This window comes from Trichoplusia ni, chromosome 7 (assembly GCF_003590095.1).
Source record: "Trichoplusia ni isolate ovarian cell line Hi5 chromosome 7, tn1, whole genome shotgun sequence".
In the NCBI taxonomy this organism is placed as follows: domain Eukaryota; kingdom Metazoa; phylum Arthropoda; class Insecta; order Lepidoptera; family Noctuidae; genus Trichoplusia; species Trichoplusia ni.
Genome location: NC_039484.1, coordinates 16163007 through 16189072, shown reverse-complemented (window position 1 = coordinate 16189072; position 26066 = coordinate 16163007). Strand labels below are relative to the sequence as shown.

At 39.4% G+C, this 26066-nt stretch overlaps 1 protein-coding gene across 2 annotated transcripts; it reads left to right on the top strand.

Moving 5' to 3' along the window:
• The first annotated feature begins 2134 nt into the window (after positions 1 to 2134).
• LOC113495971 (heparanase-like) lies at positions 2135 to 21088 on the top strand. 2 transcript variants are annotated; one of them, XM_026874992.1, is made up of 6 exons: positions 2135 to 2376; positions 10843 to 11222; positions 11500 to 11704; positions 19019 to 19250; positions 19436 to 19680; positions 19760 to 21088. In XM_026874992.1, the coding sequence occupies exons 1-6, from the start codon at positions 2201 to 2203 to the stop codon at positions 20541 to 20543; spliced, it is 2022 nt and encodes a 673-aa protein (XP_026730793.1). In that variant the 5' UTR covers positions 2135 to 2200; the 3' UTR covers positions 20544 to 21088. The 2 variants fall into 2 exon arrangements, with proteins under 2 accessions (XP_026730793.1, XP_026730794.1); XM_026874993.1 differs by lacking the exon at positions 2135 to 2376 and adding an exon at positions 8686 to 10634.
• The last annotated feature ends 4978 nt before the right edge of the window (positions 21089 to 26066 follow it).

Below are 26066 nucleotides of genomic sequence, written 5' to 3'. Positions count from 1 at the left end.
CTCAGGCTCGTTGTAGAGTAAACTGCATCGATATATTTTTATGACGACAAGTCCCCAGGCAAAAGATGTTGAATACTTAAATCTAACCCTTTGATGTCAAAGCTGCAAAGACCGCGCTTTCTGCTCTCTTTCTGATTATTTAATACCTATGATTAGCATATTGTGTGTGTACGTCATTATGCGTCAGTACAGCATTTTCATGTACAGCAACTGCAACAATAGATGGATCCTGAAGCATTTGAACGCGCATGTTCACAATCAGTCGTACTTCTTGAACATTTCGCCATAGTTACAATGATTTTAAGCAAGCGTTGATTTCATCAGTGTATGTTGAACGTGGAATAACATCAAGCATTTGTTTGAAATAACCTGAAAGTAGTAACAAAGTGCCACCAAATTGTTGTAGTTTATAAACCCTTTAATTTCCTATTCAATGCCTCAAGCGTTTTTTTGTATGGCATTTCTAATGCAATATGTATATTATTGTTTGTGTATGTTAGGGTGTTTTGTATTGCATAACAATAAGTAATTTTAATGCAAATCTTAGATATATTTACTATAGTCTGTACTAGAATAGCAATCGAGTACCTATACATATATTTGGAAAGTAGTTTGAACGAGAAAGCTACGATTTCAAAATATGCACTTGTAAAATACGTATTCTCATACACTGTAATGTAACTTTGAACTTGGACTGACATTTTTGAAATTTTACTGGGTCTCTTTTATGCTATCGTTTGTTTCGGTGCAGTAGGCCTGGGCACCGTCCCTGGGTACGCCTGCATGGTTGCCATTATTTAAGCTAAGATAAATAATTGTCATTAATGAAAACTAAGTGCGTTAAAGTCTCACAGGACCTAAAACTAGTAGAAGAAAGTACTTTTTTGTTAAATTCATTAAAACTTTTTCATTTTTACTATTTCTTTTTCAAATCCGTTGTCCTTGTCATTTCGTATGCGAGTATGATTGTCAATTTCAGTGCCACAGTTAGGTGCCATCTGAAAATCAGTGCTGTGCACTAGCATAGCTAGCAATAAGTTTGTCTTGTTATATAATAATGTGTGATTTTATTGATGTGTAACAAATACAAATGGTCTAAATTATTTATTACGAAAACAAGACGAATTTCGTAAACACATTTCCTAAAAATGAATTTTGTTGTAAACGTGACATAATGTTGTTAATAATACAAACATACACAATATTATGGCTTGAGTGAAAAAAATGCGCAATCTTCATAGTTTCATTTTACTGCACTGACAGCAAGTTTATGTTGCGACAAGTAAAGAGAATATAGACATTTCAAACAGTGGCTAGTTTCAATTTAAAATGATTAAGTTAATAAATTAATTATAATATAATATAATTTAAATATAATATAAATAATAAATTAATTACTGGAACTTAGAAATGTTTTGGATTTGCGAGTAAGTATGACTTGAAAATCCTACTAGATACTATTATAAAGGTGAAAGTTTGTAAGTATGGATGTATGGATGTTTGTTACTCTTTCACGTAAAAACTACTGAATGGATTTGAATGAAACTTTACCACAATATAGCTTATACATCAGAATAACACATAGGCTATACTATATAAAGCTGAAGAGTTTGTTTGTTTGTTTGAATTCGCCAATCTCAGAAAGTACTGGTTGGAATTGAAAAAAGTTTTTCAATTCTGTGTTGAATAGACCATTTATCGAGGAAGGCTTAAAGCTATATAACATCACGCTGCGATTAATAGGAGCGAAGATACAATGGAAAATGTGGAAAAACGGGGAAAATTATTCATTTTGGGGGCTTCTGTTGCGTGCGCTGCGAAAACGGTTCAAGATCATCTAACCACGTGGACGAAGTCGCGAGCAACAGCTTGTGAAAAATAAAGGATGAGTTACTTATTAATTGAATTTGGTGGATTTAATTGGTTGTAATTATATAAATACAGACTATATGCCTCCGTCAGGAATTAAAATACTTAATCAAAGTCCCTTCTACATAGCAAAAAAGAATTAGCCAAGCTTGCATTTTTGACAGGAAATTAAAATTATAATTGAAAAGATGCCCTAAGAAGCAACCAAGAGCACATATCGGTAAGTTACATATTTATCTTCATAATTTACATCTGCACTGCAACATACAGTTTTCCTGTCCCTCATTATTAAAAGCCATGATCAGCTACGGCTCGTTATTAGGTATTCAATATGAGTACTAAACAGTTATTGGTGTTGTTTCTGCTCAGATCTATATCTCAGTCCAGTGCCGATACGTACAGCGTCAAGTTAACTACGGATCAACACGTGAATATTGTTGACAGCAGGTTCTTAAGCTTCACTATCGACCCGAAGTATTTGTTTTCAAGTAGTTACAAATATAATAGGTGAGTTTTTTAACATTCTTTCACTATAGTACTGCGACTGACACGAAAGTAAACTGTCAGCGTGTTATGTTGTTTAATTTGTTTCGCCTCAGCTGGGGCCCTAACATGAAGCAGGTATTTCGATTAGTGTTCTTACTTAGTATCTATTAGCCTATCTTTAAGATTAAATAATTGTATCTCGGAAAGTTTAACAATCATTCAAGTCACATTCACAAATACACCCAGACTCAGAACAAGCATTCGTGGATAACACAAAATCTTGGAAGGTCAATGGTTGGTAGTGAGGGATCTTGGAGTGCTGTCACAGAATTCACCTAGCACGTGATTGCACGCAAAAGAGGTGCGGAAAGGGATCGGGTACGAATAACAGTATTGCTACCTTTCTCTCTCGAAATTAAGCAACTATATTCGGCCAATTTTATCATCAAAATTTTTATTTGTCTGATGTTAAAAGAAAATAATGTAAGTTGGTATGTTTAGTAATTTGAAGAATTTGCCTTTGGATAATGTTTTCGTTATATTTCGTTGTATAAGTTCGTTTCCCAAACAAAATAAAATAAACTTATATTTTACATTATATTTATTCAGAGATTTTATCAAGATTTCGTTTCTTGGCTGAAATTAGAGGGATATTAGTTTCATAGTTGTTTTAGCTCCCGATTGGCTCGTTGCAGTATTCTTTTTTTTTTTTTTATTTATTTATTTAGTTCACCAACTTAAAACTATCTTTACAGGTAAGTACCACCTAATGCGACAGTTAAAGTAATATTAAAACTATTTAAACACTTATATCTATACAAATTTTCAACATTATTTTATATTGACTTTAAATCTAATAAAATTAATACTAACTACGGATCAAGTATACGATAATAATAATAATCAATGTAAATAAAAATAAAATAAAATCTTAAACAAGCAAACAATATTATAAAATCTAAAGTAAACAAATGGCACAATAAGCGGCACGCGTGAACTCGTTCAGTGTACACGAGAAAAGATCAATCTTCTGTGCTAATGTGTTGAGCACCCGAAGCGCGCGCGTGAGCGGAGCGCGTTGCAGCAGACAGGTGCGCGCGCGCGGCACGAGCAGCAGCGCCGGCATCCGCCGCCGCCCTACGTACTCATCAGGGACGCAAAGCTGTATGCCCTCCAACACCCTCGGGTTATTAATATTCCCACGTATTACTTCAAACAGGTAAACGGTTAGAGCGACCTCCCTTCTTACCTCAAGCCTATAATACCCTAACATACCCAGAACAAATAGAGTAGGATACAGCAGTGGATAGCCCGGGTATACCCCATACTGCTTTAAATACACGAACCTACAAAATTTGTTCTGGATACGTTCCAGCATCTGTTTATATTTCTCCTCATGTGGCGACCATATTACGACATTACATTCGAGGTGACTCTTTACTAGCGCTTCGTACAGTGCTTTCAATGCTCGTATATTAGTGAAGCTGTTCGCTTGGCGCAGTAATAGTCCCAACTTCCGGTAAGCCCTCTTACAAACACCAACAATATGCTGCCGGAACTGTAGATCAGCTGTTAAACGTACACCTAAGTCCCGCACCTCTGTGACACGCTGCAAAGGCTCCCCGTCCATAAGGTATTGGTAATGGCTCGGGATGCATGCACGACTGAATGACAGTACTGAACACTTCTTCACGTTAAAATAAAGTTTGTTTTTTATGCTCCAACCTACAACTCTGTCTATATCCTGTTGTAGTGTGGCGTGATCCGAGTTGTCCTCAATTTTATGAACCAGTTTTAGGTCATCCGCAAATAGCAGAGGCGTAGACCTGCTGACTACCTTCGGCAGGTCATTGACCATCAGTATGAACAGAAGGGGTCCTAAATTACTCCCCTGACTCACACCTGACCTCGTGAGATAGGGGTTGGAAAGGTGTCCGCCACAGTCAACATATTGGCATCTATCCCGTAAGTAGCTGGAGAAGAATGTTAACGTGTGTGGGGTGCACCCCATACCCGCTAGTTTGGCTAGTAGGATGTCGTTGTCTACTGTATCGAACGCCTTACGGAAATCAAAGTAAGCGACGTCTACCTGCAGCCCAGCATCTACGGCAGGCAATAGATATGTCATCAAGTCCAGTAAATTCCCAGTAGTCCCACGCCCAGGTCGAAAACCATGCTGAGCATCGGACAGCTGAACGCTTACCTGCGGATAAAGGCTACTGTGGATAGCCGCCTCAAAAACCTTTGCCGGAGTACACAAGATCGTGACAGGTCTGTAGTCAGTGGGAGCTGACCCACCACTACCCTTCGGTACCGGAACCACACGAGTCAGTTTCCACCGACCTGGGAACGTCGCAGTATCGATGCATGTATTAAATAAATGACGCAGCGGATCAACTAATATAGCCCTGCAATCCTTAAATACGAACGCTGGTATCCCGTCGGGTCCCGCTGAACGTTTAGGCGGACAGCGCGCCAGCGCAGCGCGAACGTCTGCGACGCTCAGCCGTTCGAGATGAACGCGCGCGCCCGGCGCCTCCGCCACGCATTCCACGTCAGCGCTGGCCGCCGCAGCGCTCAGCGAGGCTGGTTCTTGGTTATACACAGACTCAAAGTACCGGGCGAACTCTCCTGCGCACTCAGTTTCTGACAAAACTTTACCGTCTTTTATTATTTTACGGATACTTAGGTCCCCAGTTTTAGATCTTATGAAGTTCCAAAATGCACGCGGTTCTTTGGACAAGTGACTCTGAACGCGGTTCCGATAGTCATTGTGAGCCCGAGTGGTCTCGGTCTTAACCCTCGCCCTGCATCTCGAAAACGCTTCAGAGTCCGAACTCGATCTACTATATTTATATTTTTTATGCAATATGTATTTAAGTCTTATCTCTCTTATTATTGAACTCGTATACCATACCGGATAAACAAATCTATTGTTATTTGTATCTGTCCTTTTTAAAGGGACATGTGTACTAAGTCTTTCATATATTTTGCAGTAAAATAAATTCAAAATGGCATCTGGTTCGGTTAAACTATATAAATCAGTCCAGTCAATTTCACTTAAAGATTGATACAAAGCGTGAAAGTCGGTTTTGTTAAAATTCCACTTTCCGCGGCATATCGATGACAAAGCTTGTTGGTATCGTACATTCGATGCCGGCGCATAGTCAGGCGAGGGGGAGGCGAGGGGTTCGAGGTGAGTGGGGGTCGTGTACGTGCAGCGCGGGATGGTAGGCGTCAACCGGCAACAGCGCCTCGTCCGCACCGCGCACGTTGACGCCCGCGCCACGAGCGCCCAGCACAAGGTCAAGCTGTCTCCCATCTGAATTTGGTATCTCATTACACTGAACGAACTCACAAAATGCCATAAAATATTCAAAATAATCTATACATATAATAAAATTGTAGAAAAGTGAAAACTGTACATTGAATATTTAAAAAAAAGTCTATACATACATATAATAAAATTGTAGAAAAGTGAAAACTGTACATTGAATATTTAAAAAAAAGAATAATTGCAGCGTGGTCTACGAACGATTCCGGTGCCGAAAATATGATTTTTAGAATTTTTGTCTGTTTGTCTGTTTGTCTGTTTGTCTGTATGTATGTCCGGAAAGATCTCGAAAAGTACTGGATAGATTTGATTCAAATTTTCAGAGAATATCAACAAGAGGTCTGGTCAACATACTTTTTACTTATTATCCCGCTTTTCGTTACAGGGGGTGAGCAGGAGCCTTTTATATCTATAAACAAATATCAAATTATCTCATAAACTACTGAATATATTTCGTTCAAATTTTGCATGAACCTTATCGTACACATGATACAACAAATATACAAAAACCATAATGCTACTATGCAGGAGGCATAAGCAGTAAAGTTTTAAATTTTTGGACTCAACCGTAACATAGTGTAATACAATTATGAGGTTTATTTTCACCCCATTGAGTAGTAGGCAGCACGGTCATCAATTTACACAAAAAACATCACGCTATTTATCTTAAGACTTTTGGCAGAGAAATAATAGGATTTTTCGAAAGTAAATCATTTTCACAAAATTAGTCATTTTATTCTGTTTCAAGTCTGATATAGGCCTACCGCGACTATCTCACAAGTAAAATAAAAGAAACATAAACTAATACGTTTTTTTTTTATCAAATGTGGAATGCCGGAATATGATTTTGTATCACAGTTAATTATTATCTTGGTTCATCTGTAACAACTAGCAACAATTTTTTTTTTCTTAAATTTGCATTATTACATAGGCCAAAAGTATTTCGGATAAAAAACCCCAGAAAACTTGCATAAAAACTGCATAATAGGTATGCAATGTGAAAGATCTATAAGACCAAAGCTATCAATGAATATACATTATGTATCTATTGATAGAATAATGTCTACTGATACCTGGGATTTTTCAGTATTTTAACGATTTGATCGGTCTACATCCGCCATTATATCGACCGCACACGTGGTCCTTCCAAAAATTCCTTTAACAATTTATTGTATTCTCTACTTATTTAAAATTTTCTTCTTTCGTAGCCTGGTAAAAACAGGGCAAGGAACGAGACTGAATAAGTCTCTGAGATCCCTAAGCCGACGAGAATTAGGAACATATTTTTGGAAATTTCCCCAATAAGGCTGATAATGGCGTGTAGCTATCAGCACTTACATCCGTCATACAATGTCTGGAAAATTCATTTTGGCTGTCGGTATCGACAGCGTAACCTCATAACCAACCTCATGTAGTCTTTATTTAAGTTCCATTTATGCAGTAGGGATGACGGTAGGTATTTTACTTCAATGATCGTCAGGTATGTTATCGAATAAAATACGTTATTTTTCTTTGTAAATTGGTACAGTAAATAGAACTCATGCATATGAAGTCACTTTAATGTTCATAGTTTGCTTTGTCGTAATATCACAAATTACACATATCCTATACTTTAGATTTTTGTCATTGTCAATTTTAAAAAAAGGGGTGTCTGATATTTTTTTTATTATCACGTTATTTATTTATCAGCAATTTAAAGGCAAATCGTGATCAAAACACCAGGGGACCAAGATAACACGTTTACCAACTTTTTTATTTTGGAAATACTCCAAATGTTTGTGAGGAAGATCAGTTTTAATATTAAGAGGACAATCAAACATAACGTGTTTCAGGAAACCGTTTATCTGGGTGCAATTTTGCAAAATCTTATATCTTATGACACTATGTAAAATCCACAGTTACTGAGCCCGACTCTCATTTCACCAGCTCCGTCCACAAATATAATTTGACATCTTCTTTATATCGTCAGAAAACATCGTGTGTGAAAATAACAACTGTCTGGCTATCACTGTTCCTGAGAAACAGCCAGGTGAAAGATAGACAAACGGACACCGGGGCCTCAGTAATATGGTTCTGGTTTACCTCTTTGGTTGCAGTACAATAATAATTTTATGATACCTCATTATGACTGTCATAATCCGTCTAGCAATTTCAGGTGTAGGCTGTCCCAAGAACAGACGTGCTCGAAAATCATAACCCACCCAATTAGTAAATGGAAAATTTCGAAAGTAAAACATTTTTAGCAGAAGTTCTAAGACTGAGTTATACCTTCTGTTATTTTTTCCTAATTGCACCCCCCCCCCCACACATTTTTAAACTCGCACGTAATTCACGTTTAAATTAAAATTGTACAATTCGTTCGGAAGCTATGATGTCACAAACAGGCAGGCAGGCAGATATGTCAAAGTTATAAGCCCCTCTTTTTGGGATTAAATAAGAAAAAGTCATTAAAACAGCTGTGAAATATTTGACACCAGGATAGTATCGTAAATGATGAAATGTGTTTGATTTAAACATTTGATAGTCTTTGGGCCGCTCAAGATTCATTACAATTTAGAAAAAAAAAGCAAGCTTAAAATGTAAAAAGAAGTGTTTCATTTTCAATATTGCATTACATTTTTACTATGATCGTTATTATTAAACTTCATAGTTTTTCACATCTTGAGAATCACGCAGACAAAGTCGCGGGCAACAGCTAGTTTACAATATAACTATTACACGAATACAAAATAAAATCGCCTAGAACTACAAACTTATTTTTATATTTAACACATATATTTTCTAATATTTTAAACATCACCATGTACTCATTCTCATCGGTCTGTGGGGGAATATATACTACGCAACATGTAAATAAAAACCAATTCCCCTTAAACACACTTGCAAACACTAATTCAAACTTGTAATTGTCAATATTAACGTCACCTGGAATCGCCACTCGCCGCAACTCAAATCGCGGTGTGGCCACTAAAAGCGCACCTCCTTGCTTGCGGCCGTCCGCCTGGCATGGCGATTTCCGAATCTTTGATTGCTGCATTCAGTCCAGTTTCTGTGATTGCAAACAAGTCACATCCTGAGGATTCTAGCAATGATAGAAATTGAGTCGTTTTTGTCCGAATTCCTCTCACGTTCTGGTATAATATATAATAATTGAGAACATTATGTTTGCATTCTGGTTTGATTGGTTGATTGACGAAAAAAATTAATCCATTCGCAAATTTCTACGTTTACTGGCCACAACTCCGGGTCACAAAGCTTGTTAAAGTCAGTGACAGTAACGCCAACTTTGAATGAGGCATAATCCCGTTCAATTTTAGGTCTTACTTTTTCAATTGTAATTTCTGATTCACTGCCTAATACTCTCATAATATGCTCTTTTAATATATCTTCCTATATATGTAGTTGTTTTATCTAATCGCCAAATATGTAAATATTTCTTCCGCTCCACCGCTTTTAGTAGAACAACTGACGAATTACCACCCCTTATTATTGGGTTATATCTCCTTTTCTTCGTTACTTCTACCCATTGGTTATTGTTCTGTTCACCGTCTTGAGAATTCGATGGCGTTCTGGCTACCCCCGCGTAGGTAAGGTCATGCCCTGACTGAGTGGGCATGACCTCAGGCGGCAGTGCAGGCGCCAGAACAGGCTCCGGCGCAGTTATCGGCCTAGGCACCGGCGTAAGCCGGGGTTGGGGCCTGGATCAGTTACCAGCGGCACGGGCGTCGACGCCGCAGAAGCGCGGCGCTTAGCGGGCTCGCGCGGTGCCCCGCGCGCCTTTGCTCGCCGCGCTAACACGGCCGCGGCCACCGACGTCGCCAAGGGTACACGTACGCCGTCCGCATTGATGTTGTTTGGCAATGTATCAATATTGACAGTAGGTGTCATTGTGGTACCTTTTTGTAGACAAAGACCAATAGTATCTCCGTTTTCTTCATTGCTATGCTTTTGATTTTCTACTATTGCAATTTGTTTCTCGTAAGAATTACATTTTTCTTTAACCTCCTTTAATTCTTGTCGTAACTTAGTATTTTCCAAAGCTAATACATTTATTGTACTTTGTATTTCTTTTATAATTCTTGTTTCAAAGTCACAAAACTTTCAAATAATTATACTATTAATATTCTCAATTAACGGTGCAACATTTTTAAACTCCTTCAAGGTCAATGACCTTTTAGGCACCTGGTTATCTTCATTTCGCCCTGGTTCCTTTGACATCCGGGTACCTTCTTCAACATTTACCATAGCTGTACAAACACCACGTACTGGAGTTTCATCCGTTGAACGTACTCGCCGAGTAACATTGGAACACGAGTTGCACTTAAAAGTACTTTCCAGTTGAGTCTGCCCCTCTTTTAATGCAACCGGGGTGATGTTTACGCATTTGTAGTGATAATTTTCCTTACAGCTATTGCATTTAATACCCTCCCCCAGATTCATTTTTAAATCACAAATAATGCAGTTCATTTTGCTTGCGAAGCGTCGTCGACCCCGTAAACTACTGGATTAGCGAACACTGTACCACAGTGGTCATTCATGCAACCTAGTGGTCCTCATTATCAGCAATGGTGTTACAATAAGCGGAATAAATCATCTTTTAAAATCAAAGCATTGATTTTAATATAGTGAAAAAATGTTCGCAAGTAAAGGTAAACAACGCGTGCAGTAATTGTGCGAGCGGTATGACAACAGCAAGCAAGCGTTATACTCCAGTGTTGTTTGAGCAGCGCACAGTGACTGTGCGAGTAGTACAGCAATAGGCGCGGGCGGTGGGTGCGCGCGGGAGATGCGGGAGGCGCCGGTGGGTGGTGCGTGCGGCGCGCGGCGCGAGACGTGAGCGTCCCAACCGTTGGATTATTAAGTTTGAAAATGTTTTTGTTATTCCTTCTATTACACTGTATTTATATTAGTCACAAAAACGTCACTTAGCTTCACTGAGCGATTGGTAAGAGATATTGCACAGTTAATATTAAAAATACTGACTTTAACCACATTATTTCAAATTAATTCCCGGAGGCGAACAAGCGAGATGTTGCCTTGACAAGCGCGGCGCGCGAACTTATACTTATACTTTGTTGTATATTCATTTAGTTATTATGCTGTCCCAATATTAAAATGTGGACATCCTGTATAAATATCCAATACATTTTCAGCAAAGAATGCATCTGTATGGCGTTTTCCCTAGCCCCGGCGTACCTGCGAATAGCTGGGCCATCAACCGCACACATGACCTTCCACAACAAAACCATCTCCATCAACGAGATTAACCATGACGACCTGAAGAGCCCTGGTTTCATAACGGACGTGCCTAAAAAGGTTCCATTAAGTTTCAATTCCCGAAGCTTGGAAGTCACTCACCAGCAATGGAAGCGGTTCGTCTACTGGGCCAAGTCCACTGGGTTTGATCTAGTGTTTGCATTGAATAATGAGGAGAAAACTGTGACTGGCATATGGGACCCCAACACTGCTCTCAGAATATTGACGGTAGCTGAGAAGGCGAAGGTTGGCAACATATTTTGGGAGCTGGGATATGGTAAGACTTATATTATTACTTTGAGGTGTCTCAAAATTCCTACAATGATCAAATTGAATATTTTAAAACATTTTGAATCCTTTAAAGTTATTCACTTGTCGTTGTAATTAACATCCCACCTCATACTACTTAATAATGTAAGTAGCGTTGCGTTTGTCGGTTTGCTATCGTACGTAGTTTCCAAACTTTCACTGTTTATTTTTAGTGTGAAAGCTAGTATAACTAGCGTACGTTTTAGCTAACTCATGCCTGCTTCATGATTTAACTTTTCTTGTAGAATGCAATAACCAGTCCATCGAAGAGTACCTGAATGACCTTGAAACTCTTCGCTACATCATCGAGACCTTCCCACCTGGTCGCACGGAGGAGTGGAAGGTTGTCGGCGGTGACGTCACCAAGTGCCTACAGGCTGACTCCAAGAGTGACTTCAAGGACTACCTCACGCTTTCCAACGATATGATGGATGCTCTTCTGTTGAATGGGTTTGACACCTTTTAACTATACATATAATAGAAGTAGTAAAACTATAAATATAATATAGTAATATAATAAATAAATATAAGTAGTAGAGAAGTAGTTCTTGTATATATTGAAGAAATTGAAAAAAAAATAGCCATCTTGTGAAACGATAAGTAACTGTTTGTGCTTGTTTGTGTAAAATTTGTGCATTCAATGCGAACACTGTTTAAGTATATGTGTTATGGACCAAGTGATAAATTGAGCAATATAGATAATGCCCGGTCATTATGAAAAATGCTCAATATGAGAGTGCAATTTGATAATAATTATTCAAATAATCAAATTGACCGGGCACTATACATATTGCACATCATCTTTTGGGCAAAGTAATACTTGCAAACATATTTAATTACTATTTTTTTATGGGTAGCAATAAAACGAGTGACTGTAAATTACAATTTACAGTGTCGAAATTTATATATTGGGGGTTACTGGTTACTGGTGATGGGCTCCCTTTTCCGCACGTAGGCTCCAAGTCGGCCCATTGTGCGTCAGGTGGCTTTGGGAGGCTATCAATCCAGCCATCCCAACTCCCTCCAGAAGTGCAGAAGTCTCCTGGGACGTTTGCAGGTTTCTGTGACGGAGCTCGGTGTACCGAGGATCCCTGCCCGGCATTCCGCGACCCCCGTGCCCTCCAGGAGCACGTGTGCCGCTGATTCTTCATGTTGCAGACAGCCTCTATATAGTGGACTATCTGTAACATTGATGGTGAAAAGGTGTTTATTAAGTGATGTGTGCCCGGTCAGCGAGCCCACCACTTTTCGTAAGTCGATACGCTTTAGCCCAATCAGGCTGCGAGACAGTCTTGGTGAGCGGATAGGGACTGCTTCCCTTGACTGTCTGCAGCCGTTCACTGTAGCCCAGCGATCGTTGTGATTGTTAGTAGTCTGTCGCCTTAACCATGACCTGCACTTGCCAAAGGGGACAGGCAGATATGGCCAGGGGCCAAAGATCCGCGTATTCGCCAGCTGATATTGGGGGGTTATATAAATACTAAGTGAGCGACTGACTGTGTATGACGAGAAATCAACAGAACAGTATCGAAATGGGAGACGTTTCTGGTTTTTCACTCGCCGGCCGCTACCGCAGCAGCGCTCGGCTCGTGCCGTAGTTGTAGTGCCGTGGTCGTAGTTTTAACCTAACCTAACCTATTATTTTAATATAAGGTTATTTTACTTAAATAATCAGACTCATTAATTTTAATAATTACGAAGGACTTTTTTTTTTAAATCCACTATTTTTTTCTTTTAAAACTTCAGGAAAGTCATATTAATAATATAGCATGAATATAATTAAATTTAAAACAAAAATTTCACGACATATCTTTGTTTTATAGAAATGACTTATTACTACATAAAATAAACTACAGTTTAAGCAATCAGACTCATTATTACCTACGTATAATTAAAATCTCTTAAAGTTTCTAATCATCTTTTAAAGTCAAAAAAATAAAAAATAAAACATTGGTATCAAATTGCCCAACTGTCATGTAGCAATATAATAATGACCGAGCAATATGATGAATAATGAAGTTAAGATAGTAATTCATCACTTAGCCCGATAAAGCTAGACATTATTCATAATGCGCGGGCATTATACTCAATACTCAATACTCAATACTCAATCATTTATTGCATTCCATATGTTACAGAGATGGTAGAAAATAAATAGCAGTTCAATATGGACCCTGTTGGGCACGCAAAAAATTTAGGAGAGAGGAAGAGGGCAGAATAATTGTATAATATTAATAATAGTTGTTACTCTATATCTCAATAGTTGTTGGTTTGTTTAGGCAGGATGATTTAAATTTACGATTGTTTTATCATCCAGAAACTCCTTTACAGTATAATATGCCTTTAATACGAAGAATCTTTTTAATTTATTAATAAATATGCTTATTTTAGTTTCTTGTCTAATTTCATTTGGCAGTTTATTATAGATTTGAATGGACATAATTAGGGGGCTAGTTGAGTGCATTTTAATTCGAGATTGAGGTTTATTTAGTTTGTTTTTGTTATGTCTAAAATTGTATCTTTTTTGTATATCTTGGCAACTGGTGTAGTAATTTTGATGTTTTCTGACAAATTTACATAGTTCTAAAATGTATAAACAGGGTAGTGTAAGTATATTAAGTTTTTGAAAATGTGGTTTACAGCTGTCTGTCTGTTCTATGTTTGCTATTATCCTGATTAACTTTTTTTGTAATATAAAGATGGTTTGTGAGTCTGTACTGTTACCCCACAGCATGACTCCATAGCTGAGCCATGCTTGGGCATATGCGTAGTAGGTAACAAGTGCTGTTTGAAGGTTTGTTGTTCTTTTTATTTCGCGTAGGGCATATGAAAATTTTGACATTTTTGCTCAAATTTTTTGTATGTGGGATTTCCAATTTGTGTGGGTATCAATAGATAAACCGAGTAGGGTAAATTCGTTTGCTTGTTCTATTTTTATGTTATTAAAAGTGAAGTTAAGTTTTAAGGTAGGCTTTTGATGGGGGTGAAATGTGATTAATTTAGTTTTTGTGAAGTTAATTTCTAAGTTATGGTTGTCCATCCAGTTTACAGCTGTAGAAAGAAGAGAGTTTAATTTGGTGTTTATATTGTCGTTTGGCACGAGGTAAGCAAGGAGATATCGTCTGCGAATAGAACACAAGGCCCGTTTATAGTTTTACTTCCTTGGGGAATAGACGCCTTTACTGGTTTGCTTACAGATCTCACTTTACTTATTAAGTTTGTGTTGTGGTCGAAGTATTTTATTTCTACGAGTTGTGTCCTATCCTTTAGATATGAGGCAAACCATTTATGAGCTTTTCCTCGTATTCCTATGCCATGTAGCTTGTCTAATAAAATGTTAAATTTCACCTTATCGTAGGCTTTGGTCATGTCGAGCAATATACCCACTGCATAGTTTTTATTGTTGACGATAGTTAGAGCCTCTTGTACATATTTGTAGACTGCTAACGTTGTAGACCTGCCTCTACGGAAACCGTTTTGGCATTAATGCTAAATAAATAATGCTAATTAAATAATGCCCACATTAATCACCTGGTCCATAGCATTATATTAATAATATACGCTGCCTCAGGTATATCTTAGGTTTTGTTTCATCGAAAAATCTACGAATTAAATGCAGACAATGCAAACATATAAAAATATATATGACTAGCAGCTGCCCGCGACGCGACGTCCGCGTTTTTAGAAGATTATAAGTTAGGATATTTAAAGGATTCTTTTTTTGTGGCCACGCAACTTTCGCCCTTATTTATAAGGTATTTTGTTACTGCTCTGCTCTTATTATTCATAGAGTGATGTAAGATACATATCATGTATCCCTCCTGAATGAATGTACTATATTATTATACCACTGAAATATTTTTTCGAATAAACCAGGACCCCGATTCTGCTATTTACAACGGCCGATGAATGAATGGAATTGGATTAAATTTGAAATTATTCCTATTCGATTAAACATTATGGCAATGCAATAATTGGAAGTTAATTGTTGACCTTGAATGTACCGTCCCGTACTGAATTTCCAATTATTGTGTTTAAAAAATTCTTAAGAGAATACGAAAATCGTCATTATAAGCCAAATTTCATTCATTCATCGGCCATTGTAAATAGCAGAATTGGGACCCGGTAATATCTAAGATAAGCGCGGTCAAACTAAAAACTCATCAGCTTTATAATATTAGTAGGTATGTAGGAAAAATAATAGTTATGGTTTTATTTTTTATAATATTACACAAAGGTAAAGTTTGTGAGTATGTGCCATGGTAGTGGAGAGAGGGGGAGGGTGTAATCTCAACATGTACGAAACCGATTTCCGATATTCTTTTACCAATAGAAAGCCACGTTATTTTTTGCACGTCTGAACAGACGCATTTGACATTTTTTTCATACACGCTGTATATACTTGAACATGGATTTCGTCCTGGAAATAAGCTAAAATATCATAAACATAAAATTTTGTAACACGAATGAGGTTGCTGTGGCTAAACTGTAAGACCTACCTCACGGACTTTAATGTAGATGTTTAAGAGATTTACAAACCCGTTTTAACAGCGTACGCAGAAATAGGTTTACGATTTGACACCTTTTGTTACAATATCGCAATTATCTTACGGAACCCCAATATTTTTGAAAATTATAGCCTATTTTAATCTAAGATAATGAAGCATTCCCATTCTGAAAGAATTTTCGAAATCGGTAAAGTAGTTTTTGAGTTTATTCATTACAAACTGCCTTTGGATACATACAAATCTTTCTTTTTGTACTTTGACCCTCGCATAGAAATTTAATATGGCATTAATCGCAGCGGAAATAAAAGCATCTGTTGTTCGAGGTTAATTCCTTCCAAGTGTTTTTTCAAAAGTTGTTTCACAGTCTTACAGGTCCTGGTTTCAGGTATAGTCCCACATAAGTTATGATCATCGCTCAAGTGATAAATAGGATTTCTGATATGACATAATATCATCATGGGATTACGTCTGACACAGGATTGAAGATCAGTTCCCGTTAAAGTTACATAAGAATCCTTTCTTATGTTGATTCCGGCGTATATAGCTATAGCTGTACCTTGCTTTTACTTTTAAGAGGTTGTAGAGATCTTTGAGGCGCAAGTTTTCGACAGGAATCGCCAAATTTCAGATAAGAGTTGCCATTAAGTAGGGACACCTTCAGAAGTAATTTCTATGGGATGAAAGATAAATAGGTCTTCTTTAGGGTTCCAACGAAGGCCTAAAGTTTTTGTAGACTCTGGCTGTTTAAATTGAAATTCGTCCTTCTGAAGAATATCGAGGTCATCTACCAGTTCCGGTAAGTTTGAACGCCATTTTCGGAGATTGAGACCACCTGCCTTTAGGAGGTCAGACGTCTCAATCTTAAGCTGCTTTGCAGTTTCTACTGAATGAGCGCCATGCATTAGATCATCCATATAGAAGGAATTTTCTAATATGTCAGGTAATTTGGCCTTTCATCGTTAGCGAGTTGTTTTAGTGTTATCATAGCCAAAAAGGGTGCGGCTTTTGTTCCGTAGCTAGCTTGTAAATTGCTCTTCATATTGGGCGTTTGATCCGTTGTCCAGCTCCTAATGTAGTGAGTCGATAGCTGTCCACCGTGTCATAAGGGTTTTCAAGATGTCTTCAAACTCCCATTTTTCTGAGACGAGATTGAGATCTATATCTTGAGCTTCTCTTGAAAAAGCTCTAAAATTCGTAGCTTGTTTCCTCAATAGTTCCTCAGTAGTATTAACATCAGAACTGACTTTTAGAGGGGTATTCGGGAATGATACACTTCGAGGTTGAGGGGTTGAAACTGATTGAAAGGTAGAGGGTTTTAGTATAGGAGTTTGCGGCCTGTCCAACAGAGGTTTATAATTTTGTATGGGCTGCCTTAATATTCCCATACTTAAGTTTCATTTGATCATACTGGCTGGAGGTGAAATATGCATGAGATTGATCGTCAAAAGACAGTAAATTCATATGGTTGTTATGAAATTCTGTAAAATATTGCTCCAAGTTCTCTAATCGCCGACCTAGGTAGTCGGGTGTCTTTCTTTCCGCTCCATCTTTCTTGAAGTTGGCGTATAATTTGTCAATTGCTTCAATGATTTGTTGTTGAGTAGCTAAGATATCTTCCATCGTGGCCATTATTATAATAAGAAAAAAAAACTTACTTGTGTAGCGGGGTAGAACAAGCCGGAAGATTGTAGATTGCGCCCTCCTAGGCACTGAGGTCACAGGATCAGAGCGGCTTTCTCCAGGTTACAGAGACGCGCAGGATCACGAGATGCGACGAGATGAGGTAGTGCAGGGTCACAAGATAAGGATGTACTGTGTAATCCACTGCCACTAGTCGTCAGCGAAATAAATAATGCGAATACAGTTCGCACAGAGGATTGCACTCGCGTTAAGGTCCCGCTAATAGATAGCTCGAAGGACCAATGTTCGGGATTGGGTCGAGAAAGGATAGACTCGAGTAAAGATAATAAAATTCACTATATTCCAAGTCAATACGTAGAGAGATTAAGATTAAATTAAACTAAAATGAGGTTAGATTAAAGAGGTATGAGTCACGCGTACGGTAACGTGTCGATTGGTGAACTAACTAATTATCACGAAATAAGTAATAAAGAAAATGATGGGGCCAGGTAAAACGTGACACGTGTTGCACGGTTGTTGACCCGTTCACTTCTTTATAATATTAGTGTAGATTAAGTTAGTAAGTTTAAGAAGTAAAATATTATAAAACGCAAATCATTAAGTATAATACTTGCAACGACATCTTAAAGGAAAGTTTGAGACTTGGTAGGTCTCAGGAATCGGATGAAGATCGTGAAGCACGGAGCTAACGGAGAGAACGTCGCTCCTTCACGTGAATGAAAAACTGCCACGTTTAAGTTCACAAATAAAATGATGCAAATAATTTACTAAGTATCTTGGGACAGTGGCGAAAAATCAGGATTTGCATATTCGTGTAGAATTAATTATTCAGGCTTTACTTCCGTGGATGAAATTTGTAATTTTTGTGATGAAATGGAGGAAAGAGACAAACGGAATGTCCTGCTCATATGTAGGATTGTTCTGACAAATTTCCAAAAACCACCCCGCTTATGTAAAAGTCTCCTTAATGGCGATCATTCCAAGTCGAGACATTTTTTTGATGATAATATTCGTTTACATAAAAGTGCTTTCCAAATGACTGCCTTTGGGGCAAAAGGAATAACGGAAGGACCATTCATGCCAACTAACAAAGTGCAAGGTCAAGGTCAAATTTCTCCAAAATCCAAACGAAATTGTATTGTTTTCGACAAGCACACGAATGATGTGTCCCGGGTACAACGAGTCTTATTTATCAGACAACGATTTTTATTCGTTTTGTTCTCAAAGGTGGATTATAAATATTTCTGCTAGTAACTTTCTACCTGTGTGTTTCGTTTTGTACTTTCTTATCTTACATTGTAATATCATTTATTTATTTATTTAGATAGGGATAACAAACAGCAGTATACATGTCGTAACATAGCGACTTTACAGTAAAATCAACAAATATACAACTCACAACGTTATCCACAGATACAGAAAATGTGTTTGGTAAATGTGATGCTGTGACATTTAGAATAACTAAGGTATAGTTTATTACAAGAGCAGTAATCTGACAAGCGGTTCAAGTCACTCTAAAGTTCCATACAATCTGTTTGTTTTTTTTTGTAGGCATACGGCTCACTTAATTGTACGAAAATACATATTAAAAAGGACACTTTTTTCTAATTAACAGAAATTCTACGTCGTACCAAATGGAGCGCATGTCGGAATACGATCGCATGAAGATCCTGCGAATGTTCGCCCGCAGCGAAACGCCGCTGTGGCTGACCGAAATTAACCGGCGGCAGTACAATGACCTGGAGCGGGCGGCAGACTGGCTCGCCAGGCTCGGCTACTCTGCCAAGAACGGGTTCACTGTGCATTATAGGGAGCTAGAGGAAGAAGAGTTGTATGAACCAACACTCGTGAGTAATTGATTTTAACAGAATAATTTCAGACCAAAATAAAGGCTTGTAAAGCACAAATATCCGTGTGATTCATGAAAACTTGTTCTGAGTCTGGATGTCTCGTGCATGCGACTTAAAGATAAAATTAAGGTACCTATATTAAAACCGAGAAATGTATTATTATTCTTCTCTGTTTCATCTAGAGTTTCTACATGGCCCTCTTATTCAAAAACCTGGTCGGTGAGCGTGTGTTGAATGTCAATATGGAACCCCAACAAGCGATTCTATTCGCGCACTGTACATCGCTGCGTCACAAGCCAATCCCCGGGGCTGTCACTTTCTTTGGAGCTAATATGGATGATGAACCTGCTAGATTTTCTCTAAAGCTGTCTCACAGGGAGGAAGGTGGTGATATCATGCAGTTTATACTCGGAAGTGACCACAACGGGTATGAATGTATTCTGTGTTTAATTGATTAACCTGTTTCCCTACAACCAGAGTTATTTAAACTATTCTTTGTATTTCAGGAACATTGTCGTCAATGGTCGGGCCATGTTCTACGAGGGTGATTTAAACCCCGTGGTGAAACGTGTTAGTCCATACAGAACTTTGATTATCAACCTACCGCCTAAAGCTTTTGGATTTTGGGTCCTTGCCAATACTAAAATTGAAGCATGTCACGACATTGAGAACAGTAATAAAACATTTATCGAAGCTAAGACGGTAAATAATGCCAGACCGAAGCGCGCTGTCGATGATGATATTGATGACGTTAATGTGTATGTAGCGGACATATCATACGATTTTGAAGATTTCCCTAATGACTATATTACTGTGAACGCAGCTTTAAGAAGAAGAATCAATGATATGAACAAAGGTTTGAAAATAAATAAAGGAATTTTCCAAAGACATCAAAATTCCGGCAGAGTTAAAAGAAATGATGTAGAAAGTAGTATACCAAGAGGCAAGTGGAGAATACCATCATTAAAAGACAAAATTGATAGAAAATTTCATCGAGGTTTCATTCCAAGAGGTCTTCTTCATGATCTGTTAGAAAGAGCGAGAGAAACAGTTGATAACTTGAATAAAAATAGAGTTATTAAGAGGAATTCGCTTTATCCAAGAATAAGTTCATTCAAGCCAAGAAATTATAAAAATGTTAAGAGTAAGCCAAAATATCTACCAAAAACTGCAGTACACAATAATGGCACAGCTAATACGTATAAAAGTGACAAAAATAATTCAGAGAAGCTAGGAACATCTGAAGAAAAACCAAAGAATATTAAAACAATCGTTAGAAAGCTGAGTTGATGAAGTTTTTGACTAAATTCAAAGCTGAAATAAATGATATTTCTTAAGACACAGATGTGGGTTTTGTTGAAGGGCTCACTTTGAAAACTAAACTGTCAGGTGACAGCGCCACCATACAAGTCAAAGATTCAAACCAAAGAATTCGAATTTCGAAGATTTTAATAGCAATTTAATCAAAGTATCAACCACCAGTTTGTTCGACTAGTGTGCAGTGAATAGCTTAACTAATTATAAATCTGAAAGATTTTTATCCAAAAGATTATTGAAACTCCACCTTTACATTCCTATTGAACCCCTTAAAAGTAAGGTGTGGTATTTAAAAACACGTGAAATGGACTTTCAAACTGAACTATTTTGATATTACTTCGTATGTAAAAATAAAACAGTTGCTTTTAATTCCAAAAAGATTTCGCTTGTGACTCTCGTTATCGTTATCACAACCTACAAGAATTGCAATGGCATATTGCTTCTAAAAGTCTGAAACTTTCAGGACCATCTTAGGTTGCCAATGACAAACGAACAGTATTTATTGTCTAACGCCACTTATTTCATCATCATCATCTCAGCCTATCGCCGTCCACTGCTGAACGTAGGCCTCCCCCAAAGAGCGCCAACCATCCCGGTCCTGGGCAGCCCGCATCCATCCGCTGCCAGCCACCTTCTTCAAATCATCGGTCCATCGTGCCGCAGGACGTCCTACACTACGTTTGCCTAAACGTGGTCTCCACTCTAACACGTGTCTGCTCCATCGACCGTCTGTCCGTCTGCAGACATGGCCGGCCCATTTCCACTTCAGCGTGCTGATTCTGCGAGCAATATCGGTAACTTTGGTTCTCTGGCGGATGACTTCGTTACGAATTTTATCCACCAGAGATACCCCGAGCATCGCTCTCTCCATCGCACGCTGAGCAACCTTGAATTTATGGACCAGGCCCACGGTGAGTGTCCACGTTTCAGCTCCATACGTCATTACGGGTAGGACGCACTGGTTAAAGACCCTGGTCTTAAGGGATTGTGGTATCGACGATTCAAAGATATGACGTAGCTTCCCGAATGCTGCCCAGCCCAAACGTATTCTTCTGCTCGCTTCCTTCTCGAAGTTGTGTCGCCCCAGTTGGATGGTTTGGCCAAGATATATGTATTCTTGCACAACCTCGAGAGCAGCGCCATTTACGACCACGGGTCTCGGAAGAACAAGGCCATTGTACATGACTTTAGTTTTATTTAGGTTCATTCCGAGACCCACACGTCGCGAAGAATCGCTTAGGCCGTTAAGCATCAGCTCCAACTCCTGCAGAGATTCCGCCATGATGACTATGTCATCTGCAAATCGCAGGTGTGAGATGTACTGACCGTTGATGTTCAATCCCCGTCCTTTCCAATCAAGCGTTTTAAAAACGTCCTCCAATGCGTTTGTAAACAGTTTCGGAGAGATTACGTCTCCCTGTCTTACTCCTCGACGCAATTGGATTGGTTTTGTGCTCTGTTCTTGTACTTGAACGGTCATTGTCGCGGCCTTGTACAAACACCTCAGCACCTCGACATATCGGCAGTCCACGAGACATCTCTGCATGGATTCCATCACAGCCCAAGTCTCGACGGTGTCGAAGGCTTTTTCGTAGTCCACATACGCTAGGCATAGAGGTTGATTATACTCCTCTGTCTTCTGTATAATTTGCCTTAGCGTATGTATGTGGTCCACGGTGCTGTAGCCTTTTCGAAACCCGGCCTGCTCCGGTGGCTGGAAGTCATCGAACTTTTGGGCGAGACGATTCGAGATAACCCTCGAGAACAGCTTATACACATGGCTCAGAAGTGAAATGGGGCGGTAATTTTCAAGCCGCGTATTATCGCCTTTTTTGAAAAATAATACCACCACGCTTCTGCTCCATGCCTCCGGTGTTATGCCAGTATGGATGACGGAATTGAAGAGCTTAACAAGCTCTGTCAAGACAGGTGTTCCACCTGCCTTGAGCAGCTCAGTGGTTATTCCGTCATCTCCCGGAGCTTTGTTGTTGTGTAGCTGTCCGAGAGCTATTCTAATCTCACCCATGTCAATGTCGGGAAGCTCGTCTGTAAGGTGGCGTGTAAGTCTGGCTCGTGGGTCATCCGCGCTGTGTGCTTGGGGCGGGCTCGATTTTGGTGAGTATAAGTCCCCATAATACTTTTCGACTTCAGCGAGTATCTCTGGCTTCGAGGTAACGGTAGTGCCCTGTGACGTACTGAGTTTTGTCAGGTGACAACGGGAGATATGAGCCTTGGAAAATACTTTTGAGCCTTGGTTCCGCTCTATAGCTTGCTCAATGGATCGGGTATTCGCACGCCGAGTATCGCGTCTTATCAGCTTTTTTATCTCCCTGTTAAGTACCTGACGCTCAGACGGTGTTGCGTTTATGTTTTCTCGCCGTTTCCTCATCAATTCCAGGGTCTCGCTGGTGAGTGCCGACTTGCGTCCATTACTCATCGGTCGAAAATACTTATAGCCCACCTCACGGACAACCCGTACCAGACAATCGGTGGCGTCGCTAATATCCTGAGTAGTTTCCAACATAGCGAATCGATTTCGTAGCTCCAACTGGAAGCTTTCGCAGCCAGCCTCGACCTGGGGCACGGTTGGTCTGAGAGTTGACTTCATCAATCGCGCTCGCTCGATTTTGAGATTTATACTCAGAGTGCCTCTTACCAGTCGGTGATCACTACCGGTATTGACCCTGTTAATCACAGAGACATCTCTGAATATCTGGCGCTTGTTTGACATAATGAAGTCTATCTCGTTCCTCGTCACGTTATCGGGGCTCCGCCAGGTCCACTTCCTTTGGGGCTTCTTCTGAAAGAATGAGTTCATCAGGAAGAGCCCCTGAGCCTCGAGGAAGTTTACCAGCATTTGCCCCCTGTGATTTCTGCGCCCAAAGCCGAAGGGACCCACTCTCGACTCGCCATTCTCTTGTACTCCTACTTTGGCGTTGAAGTCACCCATGACAACAGTGTAGAATGTTTTGGTACGAGACATAGCTTTCACTATGTCTTCGTACATGGCCTCGACTTCGTCGTCTGGGTGCGAAGACGTTGGGGCATACACTTGAATGACCTTCAAAGTGTAACGCTCCGTTATTTTAAGAACAAGGTATGCCACCCTTGCCGACACACTGCCAACTTCCACAATGCTGCCCTTGAGTGACTTGTGGATCATAAAACCGACGCCACCTTGAGATGGTTGGTGTCCTTCTCGGAAATAGAGTAAGTGACCAGCCTCGAGAGTTATCGTCTCCTCCCCCTGTCTTCGAAGTTCTGATAACCCTACGATATGCCAGTTAATACGACTTAACTCTACTTCCAATTCGGCAACGTGCTCGTTCAGCCGTAGTGTACGTCCGTTATACGTCGCCAAAGTCAATTTGCGTAGGTACCCTGCCGTCACCCGGGGATTCTTAGCACCCCCCACTGCACCGTTACCGTGGCCGGTACCATGGCCAGGAATAGTGCAGCTACCGGGAACTGGGGGCCGTGAATTTAAATTGTGCTGCATAAGGGGGGGATTTGCCGTAGTCACCACGCTTGGCATGCGGGTTGGTGACCGCAGTTCTGTGGTATAGTTATTCTCCGTGGGGCGCTGCTGCCCGCCCCCGGTGTTGTTTTGTCCCTTAGTCGCCTCCTACGACACCCACGAGAAGAAATGGGGTGGTGCAATTCTAGCCCGGCACCACACGGGTAATTCTAGCCCGGCACCACACGGGTATTTATTTGCTTATTTGCTTTGCAGAAAAATACAGTCCAATAAAATGAATTCACAATTTCGCTAAATTTGAACAAATTATCCAGTATTTTCAACATAGGACAGATATGAAATCGGTCTAGTATTTCATAAATTAATTCCTCATGTCCTCGTGTTTCATTGATGTAGTTGAAAATTCTACAGTGATGGAGCGCACTGTCTCTTTTTTGCCTTTAGATGGTGGAACACGTTGATCGATAATACTACCGAGATTTTGAACGAACCCAGTCAGTGTTTTTTTTGGTCTCGGGGCTTGAAGTTGGTATTTCAATCGTTGCGGCTTTTAAGTTTTTCTCCAGATGGTCGACGTAAAGCTCAAGTGTTTTTATAATGTTTTGGTTGTCATTACACTTTACTTGAAAATAATTTATCTCTAGTATGGCATCATCGTATTTATCGGATAAAAACTGTACTGAATTTTGGATTGTATTGTTGGGATTCAAACTCAACACACGAGCTATCACCACGCGATGACGACGTACACACAACCCACGTCATCAACTGGTAGGGGCCATCGGACCGGTTAGCGAGCGAAACGCCGCCGACGCAGCACACGACGGGCCCGGACGCCGCACTCGCTTCCGCGGACAATACTGCGACGGACCTCTCAAATATCTTTGTTTATCCGGGGTTTTTGTAACTTTTAAATTAACGGCAATATACCAGTTTTTCTTATTTTATACAGTCCACTTATTTTTATCCACATCTTAACAGTATCGTTCTGAGTTCTGATCATATCATTAGGTATGAGTTCGAATGTTTTAGTGGGTATTAATCTGTTTAGACCTTATATCCTCAAGGGAGGTGTAGGTGGGGCAGGTACAAAAGGACAGGTACCAAAGGACAGGTACACAAAGTTACCTATTTATCTGGTACAATAGTAACACGAATAGCATTAAGGAAACTATTGTGATGAGAAAAATAAAAAGGTACCTATAGAGAATTTTATTATTTTTTGTTTTCGTTCGTAAACAAAATCAGAAAACATGGACATATCTCTAATATCACAGTTTCTAAGCGTTGCCACTCAGCGTCATCGAGTCTTTCTGTTCCTCTGGGTAATAATATCAGGTACAGAGTTGTGTAACGTTTTAGGAGGTGAGCGTATCATATTTGTTGTCAGTTAAGTATGAAGTAACTAAAGACCTTTAACGAAACACTAAAGGCATCTTAAGACACCAATCAAAACCTAAGTTGTCTTGGAAAATCAGTCGACGGTGCAGCACTGCTGTTTGCAACACGCCCTCTATTGGATTTTGATTTCAACTATTAAAATTACATTACATTTTATTATTAGGTGTCGTTGCAAGTGACTATACTGAATTGTGCGTTTTGATATTTTACTTCTTGAACTCACTAAATTAATCATATATTTCGATAGAATGAACCGATTCCAATGAAACAAAAACTAAGTCATACAACGAGTTGCCTATAATTTTTGTATCTATTTAACAGTGTCTGCATTGAATTCATATATTTTACGTGAGGTGCGCATAAACGAAAAGTTAATCGACTCCCATTAGGTACCTCTTAACTTCTGACATATCTATAAACTATTACGTTATGTTACTCAAGTATTTAGGGACTAGGTTATAAACACCGAGTTGTGTACTACATTAGGCAGAGGACTCCCGATCTAGATGCCTCTCAAATTTGTCGTCTTACAAAGCCGGGACACCATGCCCTGGCTCCGGTAAATCCGGCACTGCCTTCGAATGGAATATCACAAGGTTTCAACGAAATAAAACAAA